Consider the following 16,496-nt stretch of genomic DNA (forward strand, 5'->3'; position numbering starts at 1 on the left):
GACCTAATTGCTTGCACAAGGCCATTTTTAAAAAATCATATTGCATGAGAATTCAAGTACCATAAAATGAGCACCCACTGTCTCCCCACAGCTCTCGATAAGAAGCAGGCTCTGTGGTAAAGGTTAAGGTTCCCCTTGACATTTAGTCCAGTCGTGTCTGACTCTAGGGCGCGGTGCTCATCCCCGTTTCCAAGCCGTAGAGCCAGTGTTTGTCCGAAGACCGTTTCTTACTGGCAACTTTCCGCTAGTCAAGAACTTGGTGTAGGCATTTACAACACTTTGCAACACTTTTTTTTTCATTTGTAACCACTGGCTGTGAACGTGTTGAAGGCAGCCCACGGTTAAAGGTAAAGGTAAAGGTTCCCCTTGACAATTTTTGTCCAGTCGTATTCGACTCTAGGGGGCGGTGCTCATCCCCGTTTCCAAGCCATAGAGCCAGCGTTTTGTGGTCACATGGCCAGCGCGACTTAGGCACGGAATGCTGTTACCTTCCCACTGAGGTGGTCCCTATTTATCTACTTGCATTTGCATGCTTTCGAACCGCTAGGTTGGCGGGAGCTGGGACAAGCGACGGGAGCTCACTCCGTCGCGTGGATTCGATCTTACGACTGCTTGGTCTTCTGACCCTGCAGCACAGGCTTCTGCAGTTTAGCCCGCAGCGCCACCACGTCCCACTAGCCCACGGTTAGGTACCCACATATACCTGAAAATAATGTGGTGGATATTCATCCTTCTGTCAACAGATGAAGACCCATCTTTTCAGGCATATTTTTTTTAACAATCATGATTGAGTCCCCAAATCCCTGTTTAAAGTTAAGGTAATTTAAAATGTTTTCTTCCTGTGAGCAAAGTCAGAAAGTGCAGCCACTTGGGCGGCGTATAGCGCCTTGGGAAATGTAGTCCTCGCTATTGCTCACTCCCGTTCTTATCTGCTTGTCATTATTTCTAGACTTTCATCATAGACTTTTACTTTCAGAGCTAGCTATTACTTAAAGGTAAACGTTGCCCTTGACATTTAGTCCCGTCGTGTCCGACTCTAGGGCTTGGTGCTCATCCCTGTCTCCAAGCTGTAGAGCCAGCGTTTGTCCAAAGACCGTTTCTGTGGTCATGTGGCCAGTGCGACTAGACACGGAATGCCCTGACCTTCCCACTGAGGTGGTACCTATTTATCTACTCTAATTTTTACATGCTTTCAAACGGCTAGGTTGGCAGGAGCTGGAACAAGCGATGGATTCGATCTTACAACCGCAGGTCTTCTGACCTTGCACCAAAGAAGCTTCTGCAGTTTAATCTGCAGCGCCACCACGTCCCTAATTCTGCTCTGTGGTACAGCAGTATAAATGCAGCTACAGGATGCCACAGGGTCAGTTGTGGCAGTAGACCAACAGTCTAGTAGCCTGGGCAGGCATACAGAATCCCAGCCGGGCCAAAATCTGGACTCCTGCTTTGACATCTATGCCTTCTTCAGCCAACTCAGAAAGCACTTACATTGTAAAATGCAGCGAACATTTGAAATGCAACTCTGGACTTTTAGATCTTTTATTATAATACGTCTTTTGGGCACCTCAGGAGAAGGCAGCATTCCCTGGAAAAGACAATCAGGCCGGGAAAAGCGGAGGGCAGCAGGAAAAGAGGAGGACCCAATACGAGAGGGAAAGATTCCCTAAAGCATAGTTTCCCAACCTTGGGGCCTCCAGATGTTCTTGGACTTCAACTCCCAGAAATCCTGGCCAGTATGGCTGGTGGTGAAGGCTTCTGGGAGTTGTAGTCCAAGAACATCTGGAGGCCCAAAGTTGGGGACCACTGCCCTAAAGGAACCCACAGGAGCTGAGCAAGACTGTTGAGCCCAGGACATGTTGGAGAGTGCTTGATGGCACATAACAATTATAATAAATAAAAGCACACCTGAACATGAAGATGTATAATCCTCATTCACCTCATTCGTATCATGTGTTACATATTAAAAAGTTCCATCACATGACAGCCTGCCTCCTCTAGGTGTCCTCCAGATGTGCTGGACTACGGCTTCCATCATCCACAGCCAGCTTTGGCATTAGACCAGTGCCCCCACCACAAAGCATGATCACTGATCGTGGTGCCTGACGAAAACGGGAGGTGTGGCAGTCCAACTCATCTACAGGTTGCCCAGTTGAGGAAACAGACCGGAGTCAGGTCACGCATGACTACGTCAGCAAAAAAAAACACAGGGGCAGATGCAACCGCAATATAAAACTGGTGTTTTCTGCTAAACGCTTTGCTTGGCTTTTTTGCTTCTCCTATGCAGCAAGAGGTTGAGCATCCCTTAAGAATAGATTCATTGAGAGCTTTAAAAAAATCACAAATTGCCAATACCTTTACGTCCTGCAGGCACATGCGTACTTAAAATGTCGTATCACTATTAGCTTGTTGTTGTTGTTCTACACATTTACACACGCACATACTCAGAAAATCTACATCAAGATCCCAATATTTTTTTTCTCCCAGCCGTTCCTCTTCATGCCCGTCTAACTCCTTCCCATCCGGTCTCTCATATTCCTGTTCTTCCAGTCACGACGGCCGTCCGATATCTTCCACGGCCAAGAATTATTCAGCTCTGTCGGTCCGGCACATTTTAAAGAACGGGGAGCTTCGTCTCTCGACATTCCCCAGCCGATGAAGGAAAGGCGACGGAGCTGGGAGGAGGCCTCCCGCCTCCCTGACTCCGGCTGTCAGAACCATCCGTGGACGTGGCGTTCCTGGGGAGCGTCACAGCTCCGCGTGGCGCTTGGTCTGCTTCTCCCTGACGCCCAGCCGAGGAGCCGTCCCTCGCAAGTCCCCTCCCCTCGGTGGCTCTTTCTCCGCTTCGGCCTCCGTGGCACCTCCTTCCGTGGGCCCCTTCTTCGTGGGGGCCCTCGCCTGGTTTCCTCGGGAGACCTCCAGCTCCTCCCGGTGGCTACGGATGCTCCCTCCGCTGTAAATCGTAAATTCTGGCAGTGTGGGCGCCATCTTTCTCAGGAAGTCATAGGCGGGAAGCCGTGGCCTCCATTCCTCCCCAGAGAGAGTAGCTGCAGAGAAGGAAGAAAGCAGAGAGACAAGTCAACCGGCGGTTTGCTCTGGTGGCCAGAGGCTCCCCAAGGACATAAGAAACAGAGATGGGAAACATTTGAGTCTGTGGACGACGAGGCCCAGAATCCTACTTTTAGCGCTCCCTATGTTTTGGTCTGTCACTCCAATTCTGCCAGGGAATTCTGGCAAACGAAGCTCTCTATGTTCACGGCCCCCAATCTTTGTGATCTAGACCAGCAGCTTGTTTCCTCCAGCGTTTGGGGAGCCCGTGAGCGGCGCACAGAGGCTCTCTGGTGTTCCCCACGAGCCGGCACTTCTTCAATTGGAAGAAGGGCCCGAGTTCAAATCTCCGCTTCCCCCATGGGAACTCCCCATGGGGAGGTGGCACTATTAGGATCACTGTGGGTCAGATGTGACTTGATAAGACACACACACAGAGACACACACCACCTATTTTGTAATGATGACATTGCCATAGGGATCATCACAGAAAGGTTGTACAAAAAGTTGCAGTGGTGTGACTTTGAGAAGCAGCAAAGAGTAGATAAGTTGCATTTTGTAGGTGGCAAGTTTGTTTGTTTGTTTATTAAATGTATACCCCACCCATCTAGACTGAAGTCTACTCTGCGCGACCGACAATAATAGATAAAATTAAAACAATATGATAAAATAAAAAACAACAGTAGTAATATAGTTCAAGATGGGAAAAAAATATTCAAGTGATGACAGAAAGGAAAGCCTGTCTAAAGAGCAAGGTCTTAAGTTGGCTCTTAAAAACATGCAGCGAGGGAGCCAGACAGATCTCTTGGGGCAGACTGTTCCAGAGTTGAGGGGCTGCTGGCGAGAAGGCCTGGTTTCTTGTTCTTTCTCTCTGGGCCTCCTTCGGCGTTAGGCTCCTCAGCCGCTCTTCCTGGCTAGAATGAGTGATTCATGTAAATCTAGGTGGGAGGAGGCGTTCCGCCAGATATCGAGGTCCTAAACCATTTAGGGCTTTATATGTGATCATTAACACTTTGAAATCAATGCGGAAACAAACGGGCAGCCAATGCAAGGCGGCCAGAGTGGGGGAAATATCCTGATATTTTCTCATCCCACTGAGAAGTCTGTCGGCCGCATTCTGCACCACTTGAAGCTTCCGCATCAATCTCAAAGGTAGCCCCATGTAGAGCGCATTGCAGTACTCTAATCTTGAGATTACAAGCACATGGACCAGAGTGGTGAGCGCCCCAACATCAAGATAGGCAATCTGCCACAGATGGAAATACAGTGGTGCCTCGCTAGACAATGATATTCCGTTCCACTGAAATCACTGTCTAGCGAAATCGTTGTCTAGCGAAAAGCAAATCGTCATCTAGTGAAAATCAGTTTGCAAAGCAGGAACCAAACATTGTCCAGCAAAATTCCCCCCATAGGATTCACTGTTTTGCAAATTGCTATAGCGATCGCAAAAAATCAATGTCTAGCGAAAAAACTGTCATGCAGGGTAACTGTCTAGCGAGGCACCACTGTAGGCGGAGCGGACCAGACGCCAGCTGGGTTTCCATGGTGAGCGCCGGATCCAGATGGACCCCCAAGCTGCGAGCCTCGCTCTTCGCGGTGAGAGTCACTCCCCCAAAAGGTGGTTTAGGTGTGTTTAGACTTGAGAAAAGAACACTGAGGGGAACACTTTTCAAAGACTTGAAAGGTAGTCCTACATGGGAGAGCAGTACGACAATGGAACCGATGATTCTGGGAGGTGGTGAGCGCTCCAGCACTGGAGGCATTCAAGAGAAAATCAGATAAACATCTGTCAGATCTGGTTTGACTTGGATTCGAGTATTGAGCAGAGGGATGGATTTGAGGGCTTTATAGGCCCCTTCCAACTCTGTTATTCGATGATTCTGGGATTCTCATATTTTTGCCCTACTTCACTTTTCAGTTCCAATAATTTGAGAAGCGAAAGGGAAATCCCCAAAGCCACCTGAATTAAGTGCAGGAGATTCAGTAAAGCAGAAGCAACAGTTAAATGTATCCATTACTAGCTTTCTCCCCATTCGACCCATCTTTAATTAAAACACCTAATTAAGCACTTCATTAGGAGCATCATTTGAACAGATAGAAAGCCTGGAAAAGTTACTTTATTGCCTCCTAGAATCCCCTAGCCAACATGGCTGCTGGCGGAACATTTTGTAAGAAGTAATCCAGTTGTTGTTTGTGATCCATGGCATGTCGGTTGGGGAATTCGCCCAGAAGTTCTCATCATAAAAGTAACTTTTCCAAGCTCTGAACAGATGTAAGAATGGCACTCTTAAAGTGAGAATTCGAACTAATAAAACCTCACCTTTCTCTGTGCACAGTAAGAAAGCCTGATGTTCCATCACCCTCTTGTGGTTAAATCATGCTAAATTTCTCATTTCCCTTAAACTTTCGTCCCATGATCAAAACTTTCCTTTCTACCATCTTATCCAGGAGAGACTTCATTTCTCCCTTATTACTGGTCACCAGCTGCTTACTACAACAGTAACTTTATCCAACCATGACTGTATATTTGACGGTTTGAATACTCAGTAAGTCAAGCAATGGCATAGATCAGATCTGAAATGTGCACCTTTGACAGGTTCAGTTTGAAACTCGCTTTTAACAACAGAACCTGGCCCACACATCTTCTCATGATTTTTCAGAACCGTTATGTTTCTTTCTGCCTCAGCCACAGATCCCTGACGCCCAGCCTGGCGAAGTACCAGATCGAAAACTAACGTTCGTTTAATAACCTTAGGACTGCAGAATGGGAAGGGACCCTGTGGGTCATCCAGTCCAGCCCCGTTCAAGGAAGCCCAGTGAGGAACTGAACGCCTAACCTCTGGGTCCACAGCTGGATACCTAACGCCCTGAACTATCCAGCAGTGTTTTAGTGGTCTAATAAAGGTACCTGGCTGGATAGCTCAGTGGTTTAGTAGAGCCAGAGGTTGGGAGTTCGATCCCCCCCACTGGGCCTCCAGGGAGAAGAACCAGCCCGTGTGGCCTTGGGCCAGCTGCACAGTCCCAGGACACCCCAGAAGAAGGGAATTCTTCTACCTGGAAAACCTTGAAAAGGGTCACCACGGATCAGAATTCACTTGATGGCAGATGATGATTAAAAAAAGATACCCTTGCCTTTGGATTGTGTACAAGGACCACACAGCTTTTGCTTTTTCTTTTCAAGTTGCCATTTACATCCCTCCTTTGTGCCAGCTGTGTGAGTTGGCACAATGAGGGATAGAAGCATGAGCAACTCGTTAACTAGCGGTCATCCCCTGTTGCATCGTACACGGTTACATTTGTGTAATGAACCCGTTACACAAATGTAACGGGTAAGGAACCTGTTACACCAAAGCCACCATACCTTAAAGACTTCACATATTTTACTGGGCCAAAGCTTTCATACCCCGCAGTTCACTGGGACCTGTTGAAGTTTAAGGACTAGAAACTTGGGAGCGCAATGCTGCTTGGTTGTGGGATTAGCACAAGGGGCTGCTGTGTGAGTGGGACATTTCTCGATTCTACGTTATGGCCGGCGTGGTTTACTTTTCTTTTTCCTCTCAGATGCAAAAAGCAAATCCACGTGATCCCTTTCACTCAGGGATTCACCCATTTCTGCAAGGAGTGTCAGCACCTGAACTCACACCCCCATTTCCCCTCCTTGGCGACTGGTTTTGATGACCTCCATAGCCTCTTCTTCAGCTGTGGGTGAGGAGTTAAAATTTCCCCGGGTGGACCTAATTTTCCCATGAAAGAAGCCAAGTTCTCAATAAGTTGGAGGAGCCGCCAGATGCCGGCAGCGATTTAAGAGAAACTTCGTGCTCAGATACTGCAAACAGAGCACTCTGCCAAATACATAAACCCGGTTTGGAAAACTCCGAGGCGTTTCATGACCCAGCACTATTTGTACTTGTTTGGTTCAACCTCTACCCTGAGGGTGTCGGAAGGACAGAACATGAGAAAAGGGAGAGGCCAACCGACTCTTAGGATAAGGGGCCAGCCGCTGCACGCTTACCGCCCAGAGCTTCTTGGCCAGACTCCAGCTTCTTGACCCAAGCTAGGATGTTGGGTTCAGAAAGAGATCGATCCGACGGGAAAACAAACACCTCGCCTCCAGAATGGAGGTTGATCCAGAGGAGGAGAGGCAAAGGTGGGAGAGGGCTTCCAAAATAGGCCTTCAGGATTCCCCAGCCCACCGGGGTGTTCTTGCTGCATTTGAAAAGAAAACAAAACAAAACAGCAGATCAGGAGCAACGCGGTCTAGGAAAATGGAAGCAGGTTGTTATCGTTGAAAAAGAGCTCGAACCGAGATCCTTGTCAAGTACATCCGCGCCGAGAAGTATTCCGGTTTGCTTTGAACGGCAAAAGAATGATGGTCAGGGTGTTTGCCCTGGATTCTGAAAATGATACATTCTCATTATAACCGAACTACTCGGATTACGAAACACAATACAATGTTGAAATTTCATATACACTGGAAGCAAACCCAAAGAGTGGGATAAATGCACCCACTTTTCTCGAATCGGTTCACGATGACTGAAAGAAGTGTGCATGTTTTGCCTCAAGAAAAGAAGACTGAGGGGAGATAGGAGAGCACTTTTCAAATACATGAAAGATAGCCATAGAGAGGAGGGGCAGGATCTGTTCCCAATCATCCAAGAGTGCAGGACACGTAATAATGAGCTCAAGCAACAGGAAGCCAGATTTTAGCTGAATATCAGGAAAAAAATATTCTTTACTGTTAGAGCAGTATGACAATGGAACCAATTTACCTTGTAGGCAACGAGTGTTCCAACGCTGGAGGCACTCAAGAGAAACTTGGACCACCCTCTTGTCAGATATCCTTTGATTTGGGTTTTTCCGTTGAGCAGGGGTTTGGACTTGATGATCCTATAGGCCCCTTCCAACTCAATTACAGTGGTGCCTCACTTTACGATTGCTCCGCATTACGATGAATCCGCTTAATGATGATCTTTCTCCTAAATGGAGGAATTTCGCTTTGCGATGATTGGTTCCCTGCTTCGGGAACCGATTCTTCGCAAAATGACATTTTTTGAACAGCTGACTGGCGGTTTCAAAATGGCCGCTGGGTGATTAAAATGGATCCCCGCTGTGTTTAGGGACGGATTCCTCGGTATACAGGCAGCGAAAATGGCCGCCGTATGGAGGATCTTCGCTGGACGGTGAGTTTTTACCCCATTGGAACGCATTGAACAGGTTTCAATGCATTTCAATGGGATTTTTATTTTCGCTTTACAATGTTTCTGCTTAACGGTGATTTTCCTGGAACGGATTATCGTCATTAGGCGAGGCACCACTGTATTCTATAATTCTATGGTTCACCATCGTGCAGCTGATCCTAACTGTTCTAAATGAGTGAATTTGAAAACTGACCGAAATTCAAGCCTCCTCTGCTTTTATTCAAGATGCGGCAGTTGTTCAGCCAGATTCCCGTCATCATTAAGGTTAATCATGCAAGGAATCTGTCACTTTGTCTTTACTAACAAATTGCATTGTTGTTACCAACAGGCCGAGAACGTGTAGGGCCGTACTCTCCAATTCCCCCAGAGAATGGCATAAAACTTGAAAAATTCCTGTCCTGTTGGGTCTAAAGTTGCTCTTTAAAAGAAACATTTGGAAATAAAAAAACCAAAATGGTCATTGCATTTCGACCACGTCAGTGTTACACCTAAAAAGTAACTTTGAAACTACTAGTTACACTAGTCCTTAACAACTAATAGTTACACTACTTATTAAACAAAGGTAAGAAGTTACAGATAATTACTAGTCCCCTCCAGGCTCAGTTGGAAAACAGAAGATACATCAGTTACAGCATGGAATAAAATCTCATTGTTTAAACCTTACTTGAAAATGAGGCTGGCTAACATTTCCTAGGACAGAACTAGTGCAGAGATACAAAACTCCCACTCAAGCAAACCAGTTGGAAATCGAGAATCCCACATTCTGCCCCTCTTGTCTCTCAAGGGAAGTTAGCATGGGCACCTCCCAGTGTGCTTACAGGTTAAGCCAGCAGGCAACGAAGTCCTCCCGGTGTTCACCTTCCGCCACGCGCCTCATTTCCCCCGCGACCCTTTCCCCCAAAGGCCCATCACTGTACAACATGAGCAGGGGTTTCGCCCGCTGGAAGTAAGCCGGGAGGTTTCCCACGGTGATTTCCGGCTGGGAGAAGAGAAAAAGAAATGTGGTGAATTTAAGTACAGAAAAAATGGTGACAGATGCTTGCCGTTTTCATAGCTACACGGCAAGGAGAGATGGCAAGCGTTAACTCTTGATAATAATCTTACTATGATCTCACCAGCCCTTGGATTCTATACAGGAAGCTTCTCAATGAATTACTGTATTTTTCCGTGTATAAGACTATTGGTAAAGGTAAAGATTCCCCTTGACATTTAGTCAGTCGTGTTCGACTCTAGGGGGCGGTGCTCATCCCCATTTCCAAGCCGTAGAGCCAGTGTTTGTCCAAAGACCGTTTCCGCAGTCACGTGGCCAGTGTGACTAGACATGGAATGCCATGACTTTCCCACCGAGGTGGTCCCTATTTATCTACTTGCATTTGCATGCTGTCGAACTGCTAGGTTGGCGAGGAGCTGGGACAAAGCAACGAGAGCTCACTCCGTCGCGTGGATTCGATCTTACGACTGCTGGTCTTCTGACCCTGCAGCACACAAAGGCTTCTGCAGTTTAGCCCACAATGCCACCACATCCCTTGTATAAGACTATCTAAAAAATATTAGACTAAAAATTGAGGGTAGTCTTATACACGGAAGTAAGCCAAGGAGAGTACAAAAACAAGTGGAGGGGAAAGCAGGGATCAAATTGTTCTTGCAGCACTTTGATCCTTTTCCCCCTACACTTGCTAAGCCCCACTTGGATTTCTTAATTTTGGGTTAGAAAAGTGGAGGGCGTCTTATACATGGAGAGTCTTATACATGGAAAAATACAGCAGCCTCCCAACGAGCCATGAGTGAGGCTGTGCGGCTGTCCCTTTTCACTTCCCAGACGAAGCATGTGTAGTGAAGCCGACAACGGTGGTGGTAAGACCTCCCTTGGGTTTCTTCTTTCTTCTCTTCCAGCCCCAGAAGTCTGCCTGAGGGGATTCTAGGTGGCCTGTGGGGCTGGAAGGCCCTAAAACATGAAAATCCCCTACCTAATTATTGTGTGTCGGCCACTAACTTATGGTGAACTCTTCCAGGGTTTCCTAGGGTTAGAATCTCCAAATGTGGCTTGCTCTTGCTTTCTCCTTGAGTGGCTCTGGGGTCAGTCACACTGTGCAGCTGGCCCAAGGCCACGCAGGCTGGTTCTTCCTTGAGGAGGCACTGTCGGAACTCGAATTCCCAACCTCTGGCTCCACAGCCAGGGACCCAACCCAGTGAACTATCCAGCCTACTTATAGTGCTCCAAGAGGTTCCAACAGGTCCCAGAATCATCTGACTCGCATGGCGAGTGGGATCTGTCTTCTCCCACTCAGCCAGTTCTTTGGCAAACCCAAGAGATAAGTCACATTTTCTTCGGAGCAGAAAAAGAAACAACACTCACAAACACGTCCAGTAAGCCACGGCGGATGGATTCAATAATGTGCCCCGGGCTGTACTCTGAGAGGGAGATATGGTGCCTCTTCTGGGTTTCAGACTTCACCAGCACTAGTCCTGGAAGGGGCAGATTGTAATTTTGGGAGCTGCGGAGAACAGAAAAAGGCACATTTTCAAAAAAAATCCGTTATCACCCTATTAAAGCCACGGGCAAGTGGGTTTAATTGATTGACCCATTGATTACATGTACAGGTTCTCAGGGAAGATTCTTTCCCAGCCTTCCCTCCGTGTGAAAACCCTTTCCTTCTCTAGAACAAAGCAGAGGGTTCTACACATGGACATGGTAGCTCACCAGTGGTGAGCAGAAATATGCTCCTGGCGACTCAATGCATAGTTACAGACAAGCCTGTGGTGAGACACTCTTTCTTGCACAAAAGTAAGAGGGAGTGTTCATGTCATGCTTGGCCCAGGCATTCAACAACCAGCCAAGCCACCCCAAGCAGAATCCAAACCAAGGAGGGAAAGAACCTACAGAATGGTGGCATCCTCTTCACAGTAGATCCCCATCATGACATCTCCGTTGAGGACTCTTGCAACTTCAGTGAAGGCTTCTTTTGCTATCAAGACAGTGAATGTAAGCAAACATAGCTATCAGTGAATGTAAGCAAACGTAGCAAAATAAGTAGTGTGAAATACATGAGATTACAAGTACAGTAGCACCTCCGTATCCACGCGGGACCAGTTCCAAGACCCCTGTGGATGCTGAAAAATACAGATTATGGGAAAAGTATTTTAATAGTGAATACCATACTTAGCATGGTGTCTGGCTCCCTCTAGCGGCCAGTTCTTGTAACTTTATCTTAAGACATACAGTGGACCCTCGACTTACAGACGGCTCGACTTACAGACTTTTTGAGTTACAGACTTCTCTGGCTGCAAAATTTAGATTCGACTTGCAGCCAGAGAATCGACTTACAGACCAGAAAAAAACCAAAATGGAATAAAAATAGAATAAAAACCACTGGTTATGGGATTAATCGGTTTTCAGTGCATTGTAGGTCAATGGAGATTCAACTTACAGACTTTTCGACTTGCAGCCACCATTCCAATACAGATTAATTCCTTAAGTAGAGGGTCCACTGTATACAGTATATTTATAGTTTTTGTCTTTTTATTATTTTCAGACTATGGATAAATGGATCAGCAAGGACTGCTCCCACAAATTTGGAGGTCCTACTGCATACATCAGATTGCAACAGAGACATCCATACAGCTATGAGAGGTCAGACAAGCAAATGCGGCAGGGTCTAATGAATAAATCTATACATGTCAGCCCTTCCTAAGCCCGTGCCCTCCAGATGTGTTGGAATACAAAGGCTCAGTGAGCTGGAAACTCTGGCTGCAGAACCAGAGAATGCGAGTTCCATTCTCCACTGTCCCTCTCAGGAGGCAAGTGACAGCCTGTGTAGCCTTGGGCAAGCTGCACAGTGGCCCAAGAGTGGCACTAGAAAGGACAAGTCAACCACCTCTGAGAATTGCATACCCAGAAAAAGTGGGATTGGCGTCAACGTGACGGCATGAAATTACTCTTATGGCTATGATACCTTTAGGAGCAGAAGTCCCTAACAAGGAACAGGGCCTTCTCGGTGGTGGCCCCTCACCTTTGGAACAACTTTCCCATGGAGATCCGCCTGGCTCCCTCTCTGGGCGTTTTCAGGAATAAACTTAAAACCTGGCTATTTGGGCAGGCTTTCCCTCCTGCCGTATCTTAATTTCTTATACTTTCGCCACCTTGGATCTAGAAGACACATTTATTGGTTTTATTGTTTTTTTAAATTTGTAAACCACCCAGAGTAGACTTTTGGTCTAGATGGGTGGGATAGAAATCCAATCAATCAATCAATCCTCTGCATGCTGAGGTTCTCAGGCTCATTCTCGGCTGTTTTCAGTTAAAGAAATCTGAGGCATCGCTCAGAAAAATGAACCCTGGATAATAACTTCATGAAGCCGGCCCTCCTCCCCTTCCCCAACTCCAGTCAGCAAGGCCACTAGGATTTTTCTAAGCTCTGATTTCAGGCAAGAGGTGAGGAGAAAAACGGCTTGAGATCTGTGCCCAAGATCCCGGACCGGTGCTGCCATCCAAACAACCCAGGGCTGTCTGGCCAGGCGTGGGGGCTCTTTCCCCAAAGGGAGATAACAAACCACTCTTCTTTTCCAATGTAAACCACCGGCTGTTTACAAACTTCCAGGTAACACATTCCCTTCTGGTTAATGACATATGATGTTGTTGTTGTTGTTGTTTAGTCGTTTAGTCATGTCCCACCCTTCGTGACCCCATGGACCAGAGCAGGCCAGGCCCTCCTGTCTTCCACTGCTTCCCGGAGTTGGGTCAAATTCATTTTGGTCACTTTGATGACCCTGTCCAACTATACAGCACTTTTCAAATACTTGAGCATCACACAGAGGAGAGGCAGGATCTGTTTTCGATCATCGGAGAGCGCAGGACATCTAATAATGGGCTCAAGCGACAGGAAGCCAGATTTCGGCCAACTCTCAGGAAAAACTTCTTAACTGTTCGAGCAGCACGACAATGGAACCCATGACCTCAAGGGGAGGTTGATGCTGGAGATGGAGCTCCAATGCTGGAGGCCTTCAAGACAAAAATCGGACCAGCATCTATCAGGTATGCTTGGGTTCGATCCCTGCCTTGAGCAGGGGGGGGGTTGGACTGGATGGCCTTAGAGGCCCCTTCCCACACAATCATTCTATGATTCGATGTTTCTGATTTTTAAGAAACCCTCACGCCTTTACATATACACCTCTGCCTTATTATTATTATTATTATTATTATTATTATTATTATTATTATTATTATTATTATTATTATTATTATTATTATTATTATTATTATTATTATTATTATTATTATTATTATTATTATTATTATTCACCCATCCCACACCGTTTTTCACTCAAAACAAAAAAAAATCCAGCTCATAATTTAAAATGAAAAATAAAAGCTCAAAACAACTGTATTAAAAAAAGTAAAATCTTATTCTAAATTCAAAATGGTTAATAAAAAATGAAAATAATTTAATCAGATTAATAACTGGATCTTGACAAAGTCTCAAGTCTAGAATCACTAATCTGTTGCAGATATCTGCTTAAACTGATTAATTAAAAAGCACCCTATTTCTTGGAAAATCTCAGTTTTGCACACAAATACTCAGAATTTCTTTATCTCCCCTCTCCCTCGCCTCCTCTGAATATGAATATGTTAAAGGCTTCTGCATTTGATCTCTGGAAGTGGCACCAGAAGGGAGATAGCTGCTTCCTTCCACCCTTTCATATACCAGTTTCCGAGTCTTAAGCAAACAGATGTTCATTGTCCTTTTTTCTCTGGAAAGCTCCTTTAAAAAAAGCAAAGCCTACTGCTTATATACCACTCCGTAGCGCTTAAAGCACTCTGTGGGTAGTTTACAAGTTAATTCGGCAGGCTGCATCTTGCCCCCGCTCCCAGCAAGCTGGGGGCTCAGTTTACCAACCTTGGAAGGCTGGAAGGCTGAGTGAACCTCGAGCCAGCTACCTGGGATTGAACCCTAGTCACGAGCAGAGTTGTGGCTGCAGTACTGCAGTTTAGCCACCCTGCTAAACTGCAATACTGGCTCCTGGCTCCTTCAGGCAACAGGTTGGAGTTGTGGGAGGGAGGTAGCCTTTCAAACCCACCCTTAACGTAAAGGTGGAGCTTGCTGTTGAATGAGGTAGAATCTCCCTGGGGGTGGGATTTATTTATGCTGGTGTCCCTGGAGAGCCACTCCATTTTCATGCTGTAGCAAAATGCACCTCACCAGAATCTCACAGACGGATCTGAACCAAACACATCAGTCCCCCCTTCCGAGGAAGCCGGGACTGACAAGGTCTACTCAAGCACCAAGGAGCCTCTGCTTGCTGTAAGGGTGGGTATTGAAGCTTTCACGCCACCCATTCTGGGAAAAGAGGCTGAAAAGAACTCCCCCCCCTTAATACTGGGAAGGGGAATGCAAATGTTTAAGAATGATGGGGGGTTCGTAGCTTGCTTTTTAAAGCCTCACCTGAAATTACAAGGGGAGGGGGGCTTTCAAAGTCGTTAAGGCTATTATTTAATTAATCCAAGCATCCTCAGGAGGGAGCTCTGGGTCTCACCTTATACAACAAGGACTCGCAGCACTACACCGGATAAAGGAGATGCAGGTGGGGTCCGGGGGCCCTCTGGATTGCAGACTGGCCGTCTCTCCCCATGGGCCACCTGAATCAAGGGGCTCACCCTAACTTTTCAGAGGGGGCAGCCCGGGGGAGAGAGAGCCTTTGCTCGTCACTTTTATTATTATTATTATTATTAATTATTATTATTATTATTATTAGTAGTAGTAGTAGTAGTAGTAGTAGTAGTAGTAGTAGTAGTAGTATTCATTAAATTTATACCCCGCCCCTCTAGACCATGTCTACTTTGGAAGCCCCAGAGCCTCATGCAGGAGATGGGCGAGGGAAGGGCTCAAGCACAGAATAAGAGGTTTGGACTGGACCAAGAGGAGAGAACTCAGCCCCAGACAGGAAGTCGGGAAACACAGGGAGAGGGGGGCAAGCCTAAGGATGGTTGGCCTCATACCGGAGCGTAGAAAAGCGATTCTTCTGGCCAACAACTTTCACACTCTGCCCCCCAAAATTAACTTGGTTTATGATTGTTTTGGGGTGTTTTTTTTTTTTTGCAAACAGCTCTTTTCGGCCACCGTGGGGTGATGGGACATCAAACCCAGAAGCACCATCTTTGTATTCCGCCCCAAATGTTCACCCAACCAATTTCATTAGATGGACTGAATACTATTCATGCGAGAGAAGGATGCGACCCTTGCACGTAACTTCCCCCTGCACATAAAAATTTGACCATAGCCACACCTTGCTGCCAACATCCCCCCCCCCGTTTGTAAAATAAGACACCAGACTAGCATAAAGGAAAACAGGCTAATTTGAAACCTTCTGTATCTATTTAAAGGTCATTCTAACGAATGATGATTTCCAGCTATTTCAGTCTTTGTCGACAAGCTTTGGAGACGAAGCATTTACCTTCCTTCATGCTGAAGTCAAACAGTCCCAGAACAACAGCACTGCGATAGGGCGAGCTTTTGACTCTTAAATACTCTTCCACTTCTTCTGGTGTCTTCAACCTCATTGGACAGGCCGTTCTGCTTCTGAAGAGGGAAAGAGAAATCAGAGACAGATAATCTCTCCTCCTTATCACAACAATACACCCATAACAAAAACACACTGATCACTGTAATCACCCATCTCCTGAAAAGGACAAAAGCTGATCCAACAGGTATAAATACTCAACTACCCAAACAAATTGCACCAGAGCACAGAGTGCTACTCCTGTCCTCTGAAGATGCCGGCCACAGAGACTGGCAAAACATTAGGAAGAACAATCTTCAGAACAAAGAGCCCAAAAAACCCACAACAACCACCAGAAATCAGAGAAATCAGCCTAAAGACTTCTGGGCAGTTTCTTCCTTTGTATTGTTTTTTTCTTCCTATGGTTAGGGTTACCTCGGTTCTCTACACATCACTGATGTTCACTCAGATCATTATTCTGATGTTAGAATGCCAGAGCTGGAAGGGACCTTCTGGATCACCAAGTCCAGCCTCAAGGATCAAACTCCCAACCTCTGGCTCCAAAACAAGATGCCTTAAATCCCTGGGCTATCCAGCAGTTCGTAACTCCAAGGTCTCCCATTATAGATATTACAGAGGACACACCATACAATGTTATCCTGCACAGATGTACTTACAACCTGAATACACATCTAGGAGATAAAAATGTGGGTAACATGCATGCACCCTTGTTGCATATTGACAGGTTTAGGTCAAACC

At 46.3% G+C, this 16,496-nt stretch overlaps 1 protein-coding gene across 1 annotated transcript in view; it reads right to left on the reverse strand.

The window, feature by feature from the left end:
- Positions 1 to 2,597: 2,597 nt before the first annotated feature.
- The window catches only part of TXNDC16 (thioredoxin domain containing 16), a 44,239-nt gene continuing 30,340 nt past the window's right edge, over positions 2,598 to 16,496 (reverse strand). Inside the window, exons 15-20 of the mRNA XM_078384175.1 lie at positions 15,693 to 15,817; positions 11,125 to 11,209; positions 10,600 to 10,738; positions 9,062 to 9,222; positions 7,058 to 7,251; positions 2,598 to 3,044 (exon numbers count right to left, since the gene is read on the reverse strand). Coding sequence (XP_078240301.1) covers positions 2,746 to 3,044; positions 7,058 to 7,251; positions 9,062 to 9,222; positions 10,600 to 10,738; positions 11,125 to 11,209; positions 15,693 to 15,817 — 1,003 coding nt within the window. The 3' untranslated portion in view covers positions 2,598 to 2,745. The remainder of the gene's footprint in view (positions 3,045 to 7,057; positions 7,252 to 9,061; positions 9,223 to 10,599; positions 10,739 to 11,124; positions 11,210 to 15,692; positions 15,818 to 16,496) is intronic.

The sequence above is a fragment of the Pogona vitticeps genome, chromosome 1 (assembly GCF_051106095.1).
Source record: "Pogona vitticeps strain Pit_001003342236 chromosome 1, PviZW2.1, whole genome shotgun sequence".
In the NCBI taxonomy this organism is placed as follows: domain Eukaryota; kingdom Metazoa; phylum Chordata; class Lepidosauria; order Squamata; family Agamidae; genus Pogona; species Pogona vitticeps.